This window comes from Rosa chinensis, chromosome 1 (genome assembly GCF_002994745.2).
Source record: "Rosa chinensis cultivar Old Blush chromosome 1, RchiOBHm-V2, whole genome shotgun sequence".
In the NCBI taxonomy this organism is placed as follows: domain Eukaryota; kingdom Viridiplantae; phylum Streptophyta; class Magnoliopsida; order Rosales; family Rosaceae; genus Rosa; species Rosa chinensis.
The window spans coordinates 68,176,956-68,191,239 of NC_037088.1; the positions used below are offsets into that span (position 1 = coordinate 68,176,956).

At 38.0% G+C, this 14,284-nt stretch overlaps 2 protein-coding genes across 4 annotated transcripts; both read left to right on the plus strand.

Annotated features, from left to right (window-relative positions):
- Window positions 1-1,989: 1,989 nt before the first annotated feature.
- On the plus strand, window positions 1,990-9,406 carry LOC112185459 (probable amino-acid acetyltransferase NAGS1, chloroplastic). Of its 3 annotated transcripts, XM_024323715.2 has the most exons (13): window positions 1,990-2,050; window positions 2,272-2,326; window positions 2,435-2,521; window positions 4,152-4,734; window positions 4,865-4,952; window positions 5,106-5,314; window positions 5,426-5,577; window positions 5,729-6,122; window positions 6,872-6,969; window positions 7,497-7,608; window positions 7,752-7,911; window positions 8,556-8,628; window positions 9,040-9,406. In XM_024323715.2, the coding sequence occupies exons 4-13, from the start codon at window positions 4,375-4,377 to the stop codon at window positions 9,188-9,190; spliced, it is 1,797 nt and encodes a 598-aa protein (XP_024179483.1). In that variant the 5' UTR covers window positions 1,990-2,050; window positions 2,272-2,326; window positions 2,435-2,521; window positions 4,152-4,374; the 3' UTR covers window positions 9,191-9,406. The 3 variants fall into 3 exon arrangements, with proteins under 3 accessions (XP_024179483.1, XP_024179491.1, XP_040368532.1); XM_024323723.2 differs by lacking the exon at window positions 8,556-8,628; XM_040512598.1 differs by lacking the exons at window positions 8,556-8,628; window positions 9,040-9,406 and adding an exon at window positions 7,997-8,536.
- Window positions 9,407-10,220: 814 nt separating this feature from the next.
- LOC112185478 (transcription factor-like protein DPB) lies at window positions 10,221-14,133 on the plus strand. The gene is made up of 9 exons (XM_024323731.2): window positions 10,221-10,560; window positions 10,987-11,063; window positions 11,288-11,331; window positions 12,174-12,236; window positions 12,344-12,490; window positions 12,597-12,665; window positions 12,826-12,924; window positions 13,199-13,269; window positions 13,507-14,133. The coding sequence occupies exons 1-9, from the start codon at window positions 10,373-10,375 to the stop codon at window positions 13,751-13,753; spliced, it is 1,005 nt and encodes a 334-aa protein (XP_024179499.1). The 5' UTR covers window positions 10,221-10,372; the 3' UTR covers window positions 13,754-14,133.
- The last annotated feature ends 151 nt before the right edge of the window (window positions 14,134-14,284 follow it).

Genomic DNA, 14,284 nt, shown 5'->3' on the forward strand with positions numbered 1-14,284 from the left:
TGTGTTAAATGACTTTGAGTATTTTTGTGTAGTTTATAAGCTTGTGTTGTGAAAAGATTTGAACTTTGTTTGTAGGAAGAAAAAGAAAGACTATTGGTGAGTACTTTTCTGAGTCATTTTGATCATTGTTGGTTTCTGACAAATCTTTTCTTGCTAAGAACTCTGATTTAACTGTAGGTGGGTACGTATATTTGATGCCATAAACAGTACAGAGAAAAATTTGGTTTAGGTACGGTGTTTATGATGGTTTTTGGGTGGTATGTTCTGTTTTGAATGCAAACTTTGAAATCGGCGTAGTTTCTGTACCATTAGATTGCCACCTTGCTGACTTGATTATGTGCCAAAGTGGAGAGGACAAGAAAGCTAAATTGAAAATAAAGGTTGCAGAAGAAATGCAGACAGAGAGAAAAGGGAAAATCATTGCTGCTATTCTTCTTTTAGAGGCTTTAGGCTTTATCCTAGCTTATGTATCTTTGGGAAGTTCCTTGGTTTCTGTTTTGTATCTTTGTACTTATTGTTTTAGTAGTGTACTGTTTTGAATAAAATTTTCATATACATCAGAAAGAGAGAGGAAAAGTTTTCTGATGGTCATTGGTTTCTCCTCATTGTTTTGAATCATGTCTTCCTTAATTATGATTGGTTTAGATTCTAGGTGAAATCATTGAGGTAAATCAAATAGTATGTAGGTAAGTAGAAAAGTAAAAACGGATTGATTCTAATGAAAAATGTATCAGTCTTTGTAAATGAAAATGTAGGTTTTCCAATTGGACAGATAATAAATAATTTACTATATACTAAAGCTCCTGCACTGTTCAATCTACTGTTCATCTTAAGGGTATAAAAAGAAGAATTTACCCTCTCTTCTTTTCTTAACTACGTCCCTGCCATTCAGTCATTTTTGGGAAAATAAGCCGTTGTGAAGCTGCAGGTATGGTTGATTTTTACATTCGCCATTATCTATTTCTTTTGTGTATGGATTGAATTGCTAGGATTTATAGTTGGTCTGTTACTAGGTTTAATTGGATTTCAGTGACCTCTAGGGTGAGATCAAGTAAAGGATGTTCTAAATTGCTCTGTAGTGAACTTTTAGGGATTTAGGATTGGTCTGGAAAAAGAAGTAAAATTTGTGTACCAAAGAAGAGGGGCAAGGGTTTATAGGGGTTTAGTACACTTAGCACAAGACTTCACAAATTTCTGTTTTGCCCCATTATTTTATGTCTTACCCTTAAACATTCCTTTCTTAGGAATGCTTGACAACTTTGGTGTCTGTTATGAGGATCTCATTCACTGTTGGTCTGTTGCCCCCCTAATTATGCAATTTGTGATACAGAAAGGACATTGTGCTTACAGGTTTGGTAAGAACCGCTACTTATTCAAGTTAGTAAGAACTGCTAAGAATTATGAAGCTTGATTTCCATTAGTCTTTTGTTTATTATGGAAACTGAAAAATACTTGCTCTCATTATGGGTTACATGACTTTCATAGATTCCTCTATTATTACAGTTGATTTGTCCGCAAAGTTTTTATGTACAAAGATCTTGACAAATGCATGCATTCAGTTTATTGCCATGCTTCAACTGGAAGAATGAACTCATCAACAAATCCCGCAGCAATGCGCGGGTGTCATTTCTAGTGATAATACTATTGCTTCATAATTAACAACGAACAAAAGTTCCAATCTTACTGTGGGGAAGAAACTGGGGTAAACTGCAATAATGTGAACTCAAACAATTTTAGAGAAAGAAACTATGTCTCTTATTTTATCGATAGTCATTCACATATGCTATTATTAATAAACCCCGCTGCAAAGTGCGGGCACTATAGCCAGTAAACTTCTAATTCGTTAACTGTTCACCCTAAATCCTAAACTTGAGAAGAGCCGGTACCGTAAAATGACGATTTTGCCCTTATTTTTCTGCCCTAGGTATAAAATCTTTCATCTTTCGCTTTTGGGAATGTTTTTTTGGCTCCACAGAGACAGACAGAGAGAGCGAAGACAGCAGAAGAAGGGAAAGAAGAAGAAATTCGGGAGAAGACAGAAAAGGGGAAGGTAAGCTTGAATTTTAGGTGCGATTGATTGGGTTTTGAATTTCGGTGCATGCAATTCTGGGTGGTGCATATAAATGTGGGTTTATCTATCTGGATTTTTTTTGGCTTTTGAATTTGGTTTTGTGGGTGATTGTATGTGCTGCTGTGTTCAATTTCTGTCTAGATTTTCAAGTTATGTAGATCTCTTGGTTTCTTGATTAAATTCTTCCATGATGCTCGCAGGTGTTCTTCAAAGGTTGATGAGGCCATGAGCAATAAGTGACGTGTCTTCTTCGTTGTACTAGGCCCAAAACACCGAGGCAATTTCCTCTGTTTTTAGTTGATTCGTTTTTCACTTTTAGATTAATCGTTTAAAGCTTCAATTTTTGTTTTGATTTGTTTGTAGTATTCTTTGCCTCCTCAAGTGGGAAGGAGTTGGGGAAGTGGAAATCCCCATGAGGCTGTAGACTTCTGGGGTTTGAACAAGACCGAGGTGAGCAAAACTTCCCAAAGTTTGTTTTCTTTTTATCTCTCAGATTTTCATTTGGTTGTGGAAACAGTTTGTTGGGTTTTGATTCAATTGGTCTGTTTTGGGTTTGATTGCTGTGTGTGAGTGGATTGATTGTCAGAATACTTCAGGATCTGAATTGGGTGTTTTGGTAAGAGAAAGTTTGAAAATTGGGTTTATAGAAAGGGAAAGATTACATTTTTATGCCATATAATTGAGAGCTTAGAGCTTCATTGAGGGTCTGAATTTGTTTTGTTTTGCTATTTCTTTTGTCTTACTTTTCGTTTTGTGGAATTTCTGAAGTGCAAGGTTTAGCAGATCAGATTAATTTATAGGTGTTCTTCAGATTAAGTTAGCCTGGTACAAGGGCTAGGTCTACCCTGAGAATAAGTTAATGTGTTGGAACCATTATAGATTCCAAGTTTCCAAAACAAAAAAGTCTACCTCAAAGAATAATAGTAGTAATAATAAAAGTAACGCTGGTCATTTCCCTTCCACAGTAGATATGATCTAGCTGATGCATTATTGCTTAGCTATGAACCTAAAATCTAGACAACATAAAGCGCAGTTCACGTGAACAAAAGGGAAGTTGTTTACCTCTAAATTTGGGGCTCGAGAGATTTGAGATACTCCAACAATTCATTTTATTCATCTGCAGATTTCCTACCAACTTCATTATTCGATTCCTCAATCTCTGCTTCAAGTAACTCTATGTACTTTATAGCATCTATTTTCTCAAGGCCAGAAACATTGTTCCACCTAATAATTTCACCCGACGCATTCTTCTTCTGTGTACCAGGTGCCTAATCTGGTGCATCCTATAAAAGTCACAGGGTCAAATTAGCACCATTTAAAGATTCTACATAGAAACATCTCAAGAAGTAAAACGGAAATGTCAAATAAACCAGATGAATGATTACAAACTATGTGTATACACTGGAAATGTTTTGGCTGAGGTGAAGCAGGGAAGCCGCCACGGCGGCTGTGGGCCCCGGACCAAGTGTCTACCTACCTGCTTCAGAATATTTGGTTCGTCCGGGTTTGAAAGACGGATCTAGATTCCCCAACCCTAAATAAATATTTCCAAATTTTCAGACAAAAAAAAGTATATATATATATTATGGTATACGAGCTCTTCTGATGAGGACTACTAAAGTGATGACTAGTTTAGAATTTTTCTGTTAGACCTACTTTTTAATCATATTTTTGCAAATCAGTTTAGATATTTATGCGTAGATCATTTATGCAATTTTTCAACTAAATTAAAACTCGTTAAGACATCTATGACCTCATATTTGATAGATTTGGTTCATCTATTGATTTGATCTAGTAGCAATTTATAAAGAAAAAAATTAAAAATAATCTACTCATTCATACATAAATATCTAACGGTTGATTTGCCGTAATGTAATAAAAAGTTGGTCTCTCAAATAGTTTATTAGAATGTCCTCAACTATTCTTCATTTTAAAGTTTATTAAATTGTAATTTTCTGCATTTTGAAAAAAAAATTGTTTTTTATTAAAAAAAAAAAAAGTTTTTCAATAAAAGAATTGTAATGAAGTAATTTTTTTTCACACTTCTAATTTCTAAAGGGTATTCTCATTTTTATTACAGGTTGGAGTAATCTAAAATGATGAAGTTTCAAGTGGGATGATGGCTACAAATAATCTCTAGATCCGTCTTTCAAACCCGGACGAATCAAATATTCTGAAGCGGGTAGTTAGACACTTGGTCCGGGGCCCACAGCCGCCGTGGCGGCTTCCCTGCTTCACCTCAGCCGCTCCTCTCTTCTCTTACCAATCCAATTAGTGCTTTTCTCTCTCTTCCAATTCCCGCCATGGCCGCCACCTTCCTCTCCACCCACCACCACGTCACTTCCACTGCCGTCCACTCGCCCTCACCCCGCCGCTTTTCCCTCACCGCAACCGCTATGCCCTCCTGGTTGGTGATGGTAAATAGTCGGCCGGCGAAGGGCAGAATTGGAATGTCGCACAAGGCCAATGCTGCTGCGTCTGGGCCGGTGATGGATGACAGCGAGAGCGACGGTGAGAACTATAACTCGATGGAGGATGAGCTGTTCGTGCGGTGGTTCAGGGAGGCTTGGCCGTACCTCTGGGCCCACCGCGGCGCCACTTTCGTCGTGATCATCTCCGGCGAAATTGTGAACAGCCCTCATCACTTGGACCCTATTCTAAAGGCCAGTCCTTTATTTCTCTGAAGCTCAGAAAATGGAGAAAGAAGTTTTTTTTTTCTCTCTCTGTGTTGGAGTTTGTGGTTACATTATTTGTTTTTGCATTATTATTTATAGTCACTTTATGTTAATTCAGGATATTGCTTTTCTTCATCACCTGGGGATCAAGTTTGTTCTTGTTCCAGGGATCCAGGTCGAAATCGATACCCTTTTGGCTCAGAGAAGTGAGTATTGTGTTGTATGTTTCATTGGTTTTTTATGTAGAAGAATAATCAAGTTTATGGAAGACGGAATATTTAGTGTAGTTGGGGTGGTGATTTTTATGTATTCGAATTTTCTGGTTGGAATATTGATCCTTAGAGAGTTACTTGTTGCAGGCAAGAGTCCAAAGTTTGCTGGTCAGTATAGAGTGACCGACTCGGATTCTCTAACAGCTGCAAAGGAAGCTGCTGGGAAGATTTCTATGGATATAGAGGCAAAGCTTTCGCCCGGACCCTCCATATGCAATATTCGTCGGCATGGTGATAGTAGTCGTTGGCATGAAGTTGGCGTCAGTGTAGCTAGTGGTAACTTTCTTGCAGCCAAGGTAAGAATGTTGTACTTTCAACTCTAGCATTCAATGTTGAGTTATTTGCTTAATCTGTGAAGTTTTTGGTACTGTTACCTAGTTTTAAAAGAGTTCATGTGATATTTGCAGAGGAGAGGAGTCGTTGCTGGTGTTGATTATGGGGCAACAGGTGAAGTTAAGAAAGTGGATGTGGTTCGCATGCAGGAGAGGCTTGATGCGGGTTGTATTGTGCTATTGAGCAACCTTGGTTATTCGAGCTCTGGAGAAGTTTTAAATTGCAAGTATGCTATATTGACATAGCTTCTGATAGTTTTGTTTCTATTAAAGAATAAGTCACATGATGCTTAATGTTTATTTGGTTCATTATTTCTTCCTTCCGAGTTATGGTAGTGGTGCCCGGTCGATGATGTTTTATGCTTTTATAAATTTCAGCACGTATGAAGTTGCAACGGCTTGTTCCTTGGCTATTGGAGCAGATAAGCTTATCTGCATAATGGATGGTCCAATTCTTGATGAGAGTGGACGTCTGATTCGTTTCTTGACTCTTGAAGAAGCAGACAAGTTGATTCGTCAGCGGGCTAAGCAAAGTGAAATAGCTGCCAGCTATGTGAAAGCTGTTGATGAAGAAAATCTCCATTATCTTGGACATGATAATGGGAATTTTCTTAAGGAAAAGCATATTCCAAGGTTTAACAATGGTGTTGGTTTTGAGAATGGCAATGGATTGTGGTCTGGTGAACAAGGTTTTGCAATAGGGGGTCACGAGCGCCAAAGTCGATTAAGCGGTTACCTTTCAGAATTGGCTGCTGCAGCCTTTGTTTGCAGGGTAAGACTGTAATACTCCCTGTTTCTTGTTTATGCATTTTATTGGATATTCAACTTATTTACCTAAAAATGTTTTTGGAGTTATAAAAAATAGCGTCTCTTGTCGGTGCACTATACTTGCAAGGCACTATAGAGCTTGCTTTTGGTACAGATTCAATTTTTCCTTCCCATTAAAATTATTGTAAGAAAGATGCTGTTCTTAACCATGCTGTACTATTGATAATGATGAAGTTAACAAAACCAATTTCCGTTGTGTGCACGCAAATGTAAATTTACAAGATTGGAACTGCTGGGATCTGATTTTCTATTGTGTAACTGCGCGCACACCCACAAATGACAGGCTTTAGAAGTTTAGAATTTTATTTCACAATAAACTGAAAGTCTGAGATTGTCCATTGACTATATTGGTTGAGTCCCATTCTCTAAGTCTTTCAAACATGGATGGAGTTGCAGAAACATGTTGAGCTTATATGTATGCTTTTGCATAATAACTTCAATAAATGTGAACACTTTCATTTCACTATCACGGTGGATTTTGGAACTGTGCCCATTTTGTAAAAAGGCTAAATACTTGACTCTCACACCAGTTCTCAGCATGAATAGTCGAATATCAGAATGCTTTTGTCTCTGGCATGGTATTCTGATTAAACTATGAGGTCTATGGGAATCGCATTGCATAATTTGTGCCTGCATATAGCTTCAAGTTTCACTTTAAGAACCCAGCCAATGGTAGTTTTTGATTTATGCCAGGGAGGTGTTCAAAGAGTTCATCTGTTAGATGGCACTAAAGGGGGAGTATTGTTGTTGGAATTATTTAAAAGAGACGGAATGGGGACTATGGTGGCAAGGTATGCTATATTTCAAGCAAATGTCTCCTAACTTTTTTTTTTTTCATATGTGGAATCCTTGGTATATGTTTGTCTCTCTATAGCTTTTTCCTTAGCAGGCTGGTCAGATGTTATAAGAAATCAAAGCAGCATTGTTCAAACCATTTATAACACTTCATTGTAGCCTGTACCGGTTTTGATATACTGGGATTGGTCCTGCTAGAATTAAGTGCTAATTGTTTCTCAATATTTGCCAAATAATTCCCATTATCATGCATTAATCATGTTATAGGATTTACTACTAGTTAGATTGGGTAGCTTATTGGCTTTAATAGTAGTCTAGCTTCAAGAGTAGCTTTACCTTTCAACAATTTTATGAAAGGAGTGAGCATTTAGTCCAACACCCACATCCAAGTCCAAAAGTTCAAATTCCTCCCCCATCTAACCTCTTTTACTGAAGAAAAGAAAAGAATGCTAATATGGCACCTATTGTATAACCATGGCTTTCTCCAACTATCCACTGATGTGTGTTAATTGTCCATTCTTAGTGACGTTTATGAAGGAACCCGGATGGCTAGGGTGTCGGACCTCTCTGGAATAAGACAAATCATACAACCTTTAGAAGCAGCTGGCACATTGGTTACGAGAACTGACGAAGAGGTTTCTGCTCCTTGTCTGTTTGAATTTTCATTTGTAGTATATTTTATCTTCACTGTACTTTATAATTAAAAACGGAGTCCCTTTCTTTTTTTTGCTTGAACTGAATTCAGTTTTCTCATAGTCTTGTTGGTTTGTTTTAATAGCTACTTGAAGCATTGGATTCTTATGTTGTTGTCGAAAGAGAAGGTCAAATTATTGCATGTGCTGCTCTTTTTCCTTTCCAAGAGGAGAAATGTGCAGAGGTGGCTGCTATTGCAGTTTCTCCGGATTGCCGTGGACAAGGACAAGGAGATAAATTGCTTGGTAAGATATACGTTTGCAAATGTTGCTTTGCTTTTTTTTTTTTCTGTAATTATAATGTTCATTACTGAGAGCATATTGCAAGCAGGTGATTATAATAACATTAGCTGCAGAATTTGTGAATAAGAGGAAGTAAAGTTCAAAGGGACCAAGTATTTCAAGTACACGTAATTTCACTCATCCAAAATTTGATTTGCTTCAACACATATCCTGTTGAATTCAACACGTAAAGAATTCATCTAGATACCAAAAGAACTATTGAAAACTTAAGTCTCAAGTCTTGTAAGATCAAAAGAAATCATTCTTAATAACACTTGATGTAAACATTGGGTTGAGTTCTACTACTAGCCTGTTGCTTCTCTCTAAACCCCAAAAGGTGGCGGACTTGAGCAATGTGTTTAGTCTTGGGCTTCCAGGGTAGATAATTACCTTTTAACTAAACCTATTTGGTATTGCATGGGGTTTGAATCTGCTCAAGCGTGACTTAATCAGCATCACAAGTGATTTTATGGGCAGTGGTAACTACGATAAGTAGAAGCTATGATTTTGTACTCTGAGATAAGACCAAATGGACGAGTCAGGGTTGAGATAGATGAGCTCCAATCATCCTTGTATTTTGTCACAATTTTTTGAATTTTAAATTGCAGATTACATGGAGAAGAAGGCATCTTCTCTTGGATTGGAAAAGCTTTTCTTGCTAACAACACGAACTGCAGATTGGTTAGTTTTTGCTACTTGAAATACAAATGCTGAAGATGGCTTACTACTACTAGTTAATGGAGGAATATTTCTGTTTTTGTCTTTCTGTTGGACTTCTCCACTATAGTGTAGTTCAGGTTTTTGGTTGGGGTACGGATCCAAAATTGTTGACATGACATGGATGGTTAAAAGTCACTGACATGATTGCTGATATTATATGGATTCTTAAACTTACTGATGGTTGTAGCCAGAATGTCATTAGCATGCGGGAAGGGTTACATAATTATCTCTCTTCCCCCTTTACTGTCAGATTGTCGGGCAATAAACATAGCAATATCCTTATTGTAATTCATTGAATGATTTGTTCCCACCTTTTCTTTAAGAAGTTTAATGCTAACCCTTGAAGAATCATGTGTGCTGTTTGCTGTACAGGTTTAAGAGACGTGGATTTTCTGAATGTTCAATTGAATCAATACCAGAGAAGCGGAGGGAAAAGATTAATCTGTCCCGTAGATCCAAGTATTATATGAAGCAGCTGTTACCTGATACTAGCGGAATTACTGTTGATAGGGTGTTCTCTTGAGGCTCTCATATCCCTGCAACGTGTTTCTGGGTAATGAGTTTTTGAGTCCCAATCCACCAGCTTCCTTTAGGTTCACTTTCATAGAAACTACGAGTCCACGAGTATAGTCAATCAAGTTTCTGATGATATGTAACTTGAGGAGGTTCCTTGAGTAGAAGTATAGAATAATGTAAATTATTCTGAAGAAGTTATAAAAAGAGAGTTAGATGTGATGCATTCCAAAACTGTTATTCTATCTTCGCTGAACTTGGCTGCCTTGCTTCATATAATACTATGAAGTAAGCTATGTAAGCTATGTAATATGCATGTTCCCTGAAAGCACATCTTTGCTTGATCAAGGCAAAACGGGGGATCATGGAGCCGGGAGCTGGGTTCGTCTTCTCCAAAATCCAAACAACCCATATGCTCGGGTAGTACGTACATGACATCGAAAACGCATGCAGTTTCAGTTAAGCAACTCACGCACCATAATCTTCATATATTAGAATCAGTTAATAATGGGTAAGAGTGAACACTGACTAGGTGCCTCGTTCATAATGGTCTTGCGACTCCATGTCTCCACCCCCACCACCGTGAACTCAGTCATAACTTGAGATTAATTCACCGTGAAACAGTAAAAATGAAAGCTTTGAGTAAGTGTTAGTGGCCGCGCCCCTATTTACCCGCCACCTGCCAGTCCCGGCTTTGATATAGAATTCTACAGACCACCGTACCCCTGCCATGCTACGGTGTCATTTCGACCATCGGACCTCCAACTCAAGACTCTAGTCTTGGCGCGGGGTACTTTCGTACCAGAATATCAGTTATTCTTTTTCCTCTTTTTTTTTTTTTTTTTTTTGTGTGTGTATTAATCACACTGTGAGAATATGAACTAAGAATCGAGCTTTTTTCTTTTAAAGGCACAAACTCTATTTTTATTAGAGGATAAATCTCTAATAAGATAAAAAAATAAAATAAAAATTTACTTTATAGTAGTTGGGCATGTGGTTTGGGACTTTGGGGAGTGGGGGGGGGGGGGGGGTATCTTCTAGGAGTCTAGGAGGACTTGTTGAATTCACTTTTGTTATTTATTGTTTGCGGTAAAATAAAACAGAAGGAGCCAAATTTTGCGAATTTTGTGGATTCCAGACTTTGAAGAAGAAGAAGAAGCAGTAGTTGAATTCTCTCAATTTGTTTGATTTGATGGGGACGAGGTCTCAGCAACCAAACCGAGCTGACGACGACGACGACATGCCCGGCGCTCAGTCCGTCTCGATGAGCGGCAGCATGGGCTCGCCGTCCAGCCGCAGCGAGCAGACCCCCGCCGGCGACAATTCTTCTCTCCGATTGAATCATCCCGACGTTAACGGCGACGATGCTGGCTCCGTTGGGTCAGTCAGTTTTTCCTCTCTCTCTCTTTGCCTAATCTTCTTTTTTGACTCTGCGCTTAGGGCACTGAAACGATTTCCCGCCTACAGCCTCGGATTATATTATTTATATCAAGATGTGATTTTTCTGGGTTCTTGTTCAAATTGTGTGTATATTTCATTTGAATCATCTGTCTATATATGCTACATTCATCTGCATATAATGAGAGCCATTTGAATCGAGAGTTGGCTTTGGCATTACTATTTCATTCTCAATCGTAATCGGCCTACTCACCTTTAGATTCAGTTAACACTACTCTATGCTACTGAATTACGGTTTACATGAAACTTTCTTTTTATCATAATTGTGCACAGCTTTGTTTTAAGCATTCCAAGAATTGGTCTTGGCAATTCTTTACTTGTCTTATTGGTTTAAACTTGTGACCGCAGCAAAAAGAAGAAGAGAGGTCAACGGGCTGCTGGAGGCGATAAGAATGGAAGAGGACTGCGCCAATTTAGCATGAAAGGTGTTTCATTCATCTCTCTGTGTCTTATTTCCCTTTACATTTCAAAATAGTGGTCTACCTCAGTAACCATTGATTGTGCTGAAATGAACACTGCATATTCCTTCTACATAATAGATTTTGAGACGCTTGCTTTTACTTTTCCCACATCCAACATGCTTATCTTTTGGGTTGCCTAGACTTCCCTCATTCTGATATGAGTTTGATTCTTTGTTGCTGGTCTTCAGTGTGCGAGAAAGTGGAGAGCAAGGGAAGAACCACTTATAACGAGGTTAGGTGGTTTCTCAAGTCATTTTCCAAATGCTTTATATCATGACTACTTACTGCTTTATAAAATAAACCATTCACTATATCAGGGGCCATTTCTTTTGCGCTCAAAAGTTGTTTGTATATGGATGTCTACAGACTAAAGCTGGATTTCCTTGGTGTTTGATATCTAGTTCATCTTGATAATTGATTGAGTTCATCTGTATCTTGATTTAAAGCGTACTGAACTGATCTATCATGCATTAACTGTTAGTACGTCACGAATTTGGGTTCTAGTTATCTGAGTGCTAATATTATATGCTACACTAAGTATCAAAGAGAAGTGATTCACAGGCTTCTGCTTCTACTAGTTTCCTCCTCTGATTATTAGTAGCGGTCCTTGGTTAGTAGCTATAAAATGAAAACATCCTTTTAACTGTATATTAAAGTTCTTGGGCTCAAAGGCATGACTTGTTGCTAAGGAGGGTATTAATTTTGAGCTTACTAAATGTTGAGGGGGATGTTGCTGGAGGTTAAATGTCAATAACATTTAAGGGGAAGACTAATTATATGATGGCTTTACGGACAAGGTAATTCATCAAATTCTGTTTAGGGAATAATAGTAAGAACTAAGAAGTAGGTGGAGCATAAGGACCATTTTATCTGCACCTATTGCCCATGGGCATAATACTGAGACAGTGTTCCAATGTTGCTGGAAATGTAATAGATCATAAAGCTACATCTTGTCTTGATCCACTTGTAAACAACTGTTCTTTTGGACCTTGTTTGTTATAGCCATTCAATTTTTATACCATACAAATTTTCATTTATATCTCATCTTAAGTCTAAGAGTTAAGAGTATTCCAGGTTGCAGATGAACTTGTAGCAGAGTTTTCTGACCCTATCAATGGTGTTACATCTCCTGATCAGGTTTGATAACCATACTGATAGCTTTTCCATCTGTATAATTTATATCTGCAATCATATTGGAAAAAGTTGAATGGAATGTAATTCTTGTATATATTTTTATTTATCAGCAACAATATGATGAGAAGAACATCAGGCGGAGGGTATATGATGCCCTGAATGTTCTAATGGCAATGGATATTATATCCAAGGATAAAAAGGAAATACAATGGAAGGGTCTGCCTCGAACCAGCCTGAATGATATTGAAGAACTGAAGGTTTGATTCCTGGTCTCTATTTCCTGTCCTGTGTATCAGGTGGAATTTATCTGTAATCCTTGATCAGAATTGAGCTTATACAACTAATTAACTGTACTTCATGCAGACTGAGCGCCTAGGACTAAGGGGTAGGATTGAAAAGAAAGCTGTCTATCTGCAAGAACTAGAGGAACAAGTATGAATAGCTATTTTCTATCCTTTCATGCTTTGAAACTTTTGCCCAGTACCTTTACATGTTGCTTGGTTCAGGTCTATAATCGTTAAAATAGGTTTAAACCTGCTATACATGGTAGTCAGCATGATGTCTGCACACACTGACTTATCTCTTGGATCAGTATGTAGGTCTTCAAAACCTGATACAACGAAATGAGCAATTATACTGCTCTGGAGATGCTCCCAGTGGGGGTGTGTCTTTACCTTTCATTCTTGTGCAGGTATGTCTATTTTCTTGTATCACTCTTTACATTCTGAGAATAGATCAGAAAGAAAGTATATTGAAGTTCATGACAAAATAAGGGTACAAACTTGTTGTTCCTACACATAGAACAATAACCCCATGTGAACTGCCAATCTTTTTTTATATATACAAAAAAACCTTATGTGAAGTGCCTTATGGTCTCTGTTGTCTCGTAGATAGTCTAGTTGCTTCTTTCATGTCTCTTATTGTTTCTTTTCAATTTCCTATTAACCCTGACTTGTGGATGCTAGACTCGCCCCCATGCAACTGTTGAGGTGGAAATATCAGAGGATATGCAACTGGTGCATTTTGACTTCAATAGGTAACTGCTTGTCTATATATGTTATAATCGGGAACCTAATGACATATTCAGGTGGTATCATTTGAAGGGCATTGTCTGCTATAGATGTACTGAGAGTTGTCACTTTCACCAATATACTATAATGATGTTGATGGGGATCTACACTGCATAATGATAGCAGCAGCATTGAGCTATGCCAGAATTTATTATATTCAATCTTTTATGATCGTTTGATTATATTTGGTTTTCTTTTTGCAGCACCCCATTTGAGCTCCATGATGATAACTATGTCTTAAAGGCAATGAAATTCTGTGAAAGGTCGCAGGGTGATGGTAATCATGGTATGACACAAAACTACGTTGCAGATGGAGGAGAAGGGTCTAGCATGGCAGCCATGTATCAACAGCAGATCCCTCTTCCTCCGATGGTGAACACACCTGTCAGGCCTCCCACCTCACCACCTCTTCCGGGAATAATAAAAGCACGCGTGAAGCATGAGCATTGATATGCAATTGCAAGCTTATTAATCAGGGCTCAGACCATGGGCAATGATATTAGCATCTGTATATTGTGGAGAGAAATTTTCAGGAAGCAAATAGGTCCAGATCTCATTAGATTTGGTAGTAATTTGGATGTAGTGTAGGTTACAGCAGATGAGTTATCTGGAAGGGTTGGGCCTGGCATTCTTCGCTTTGGGCCCCCTTTTATGCCGTTGTAATTTGTTTCCAATTCTTTTTATTTATGCTGTTTTTAGGCGCAGCTTTGTACTAGAAATCAAAGTTTGATATGTAGTCTGTAGAGGATTGTCCAACTACAAATAGAATCATAGATTATTTCGACAGTTTCTGTTTGGCGTATTGCATCTATGCCGGTTATTGTTTACTCTGCCCCATTTTTTTCCGATACACTAGTGAGAGCGTTGTGTTAAACCACACTCATGTTAAGTCATACACAAACAAAATGACAACCGAAATTATCCGGCACCATGTGGTCTACCGGCATAAATTCTCACTTTCGCCCTTTTAGTCAGCTGTTC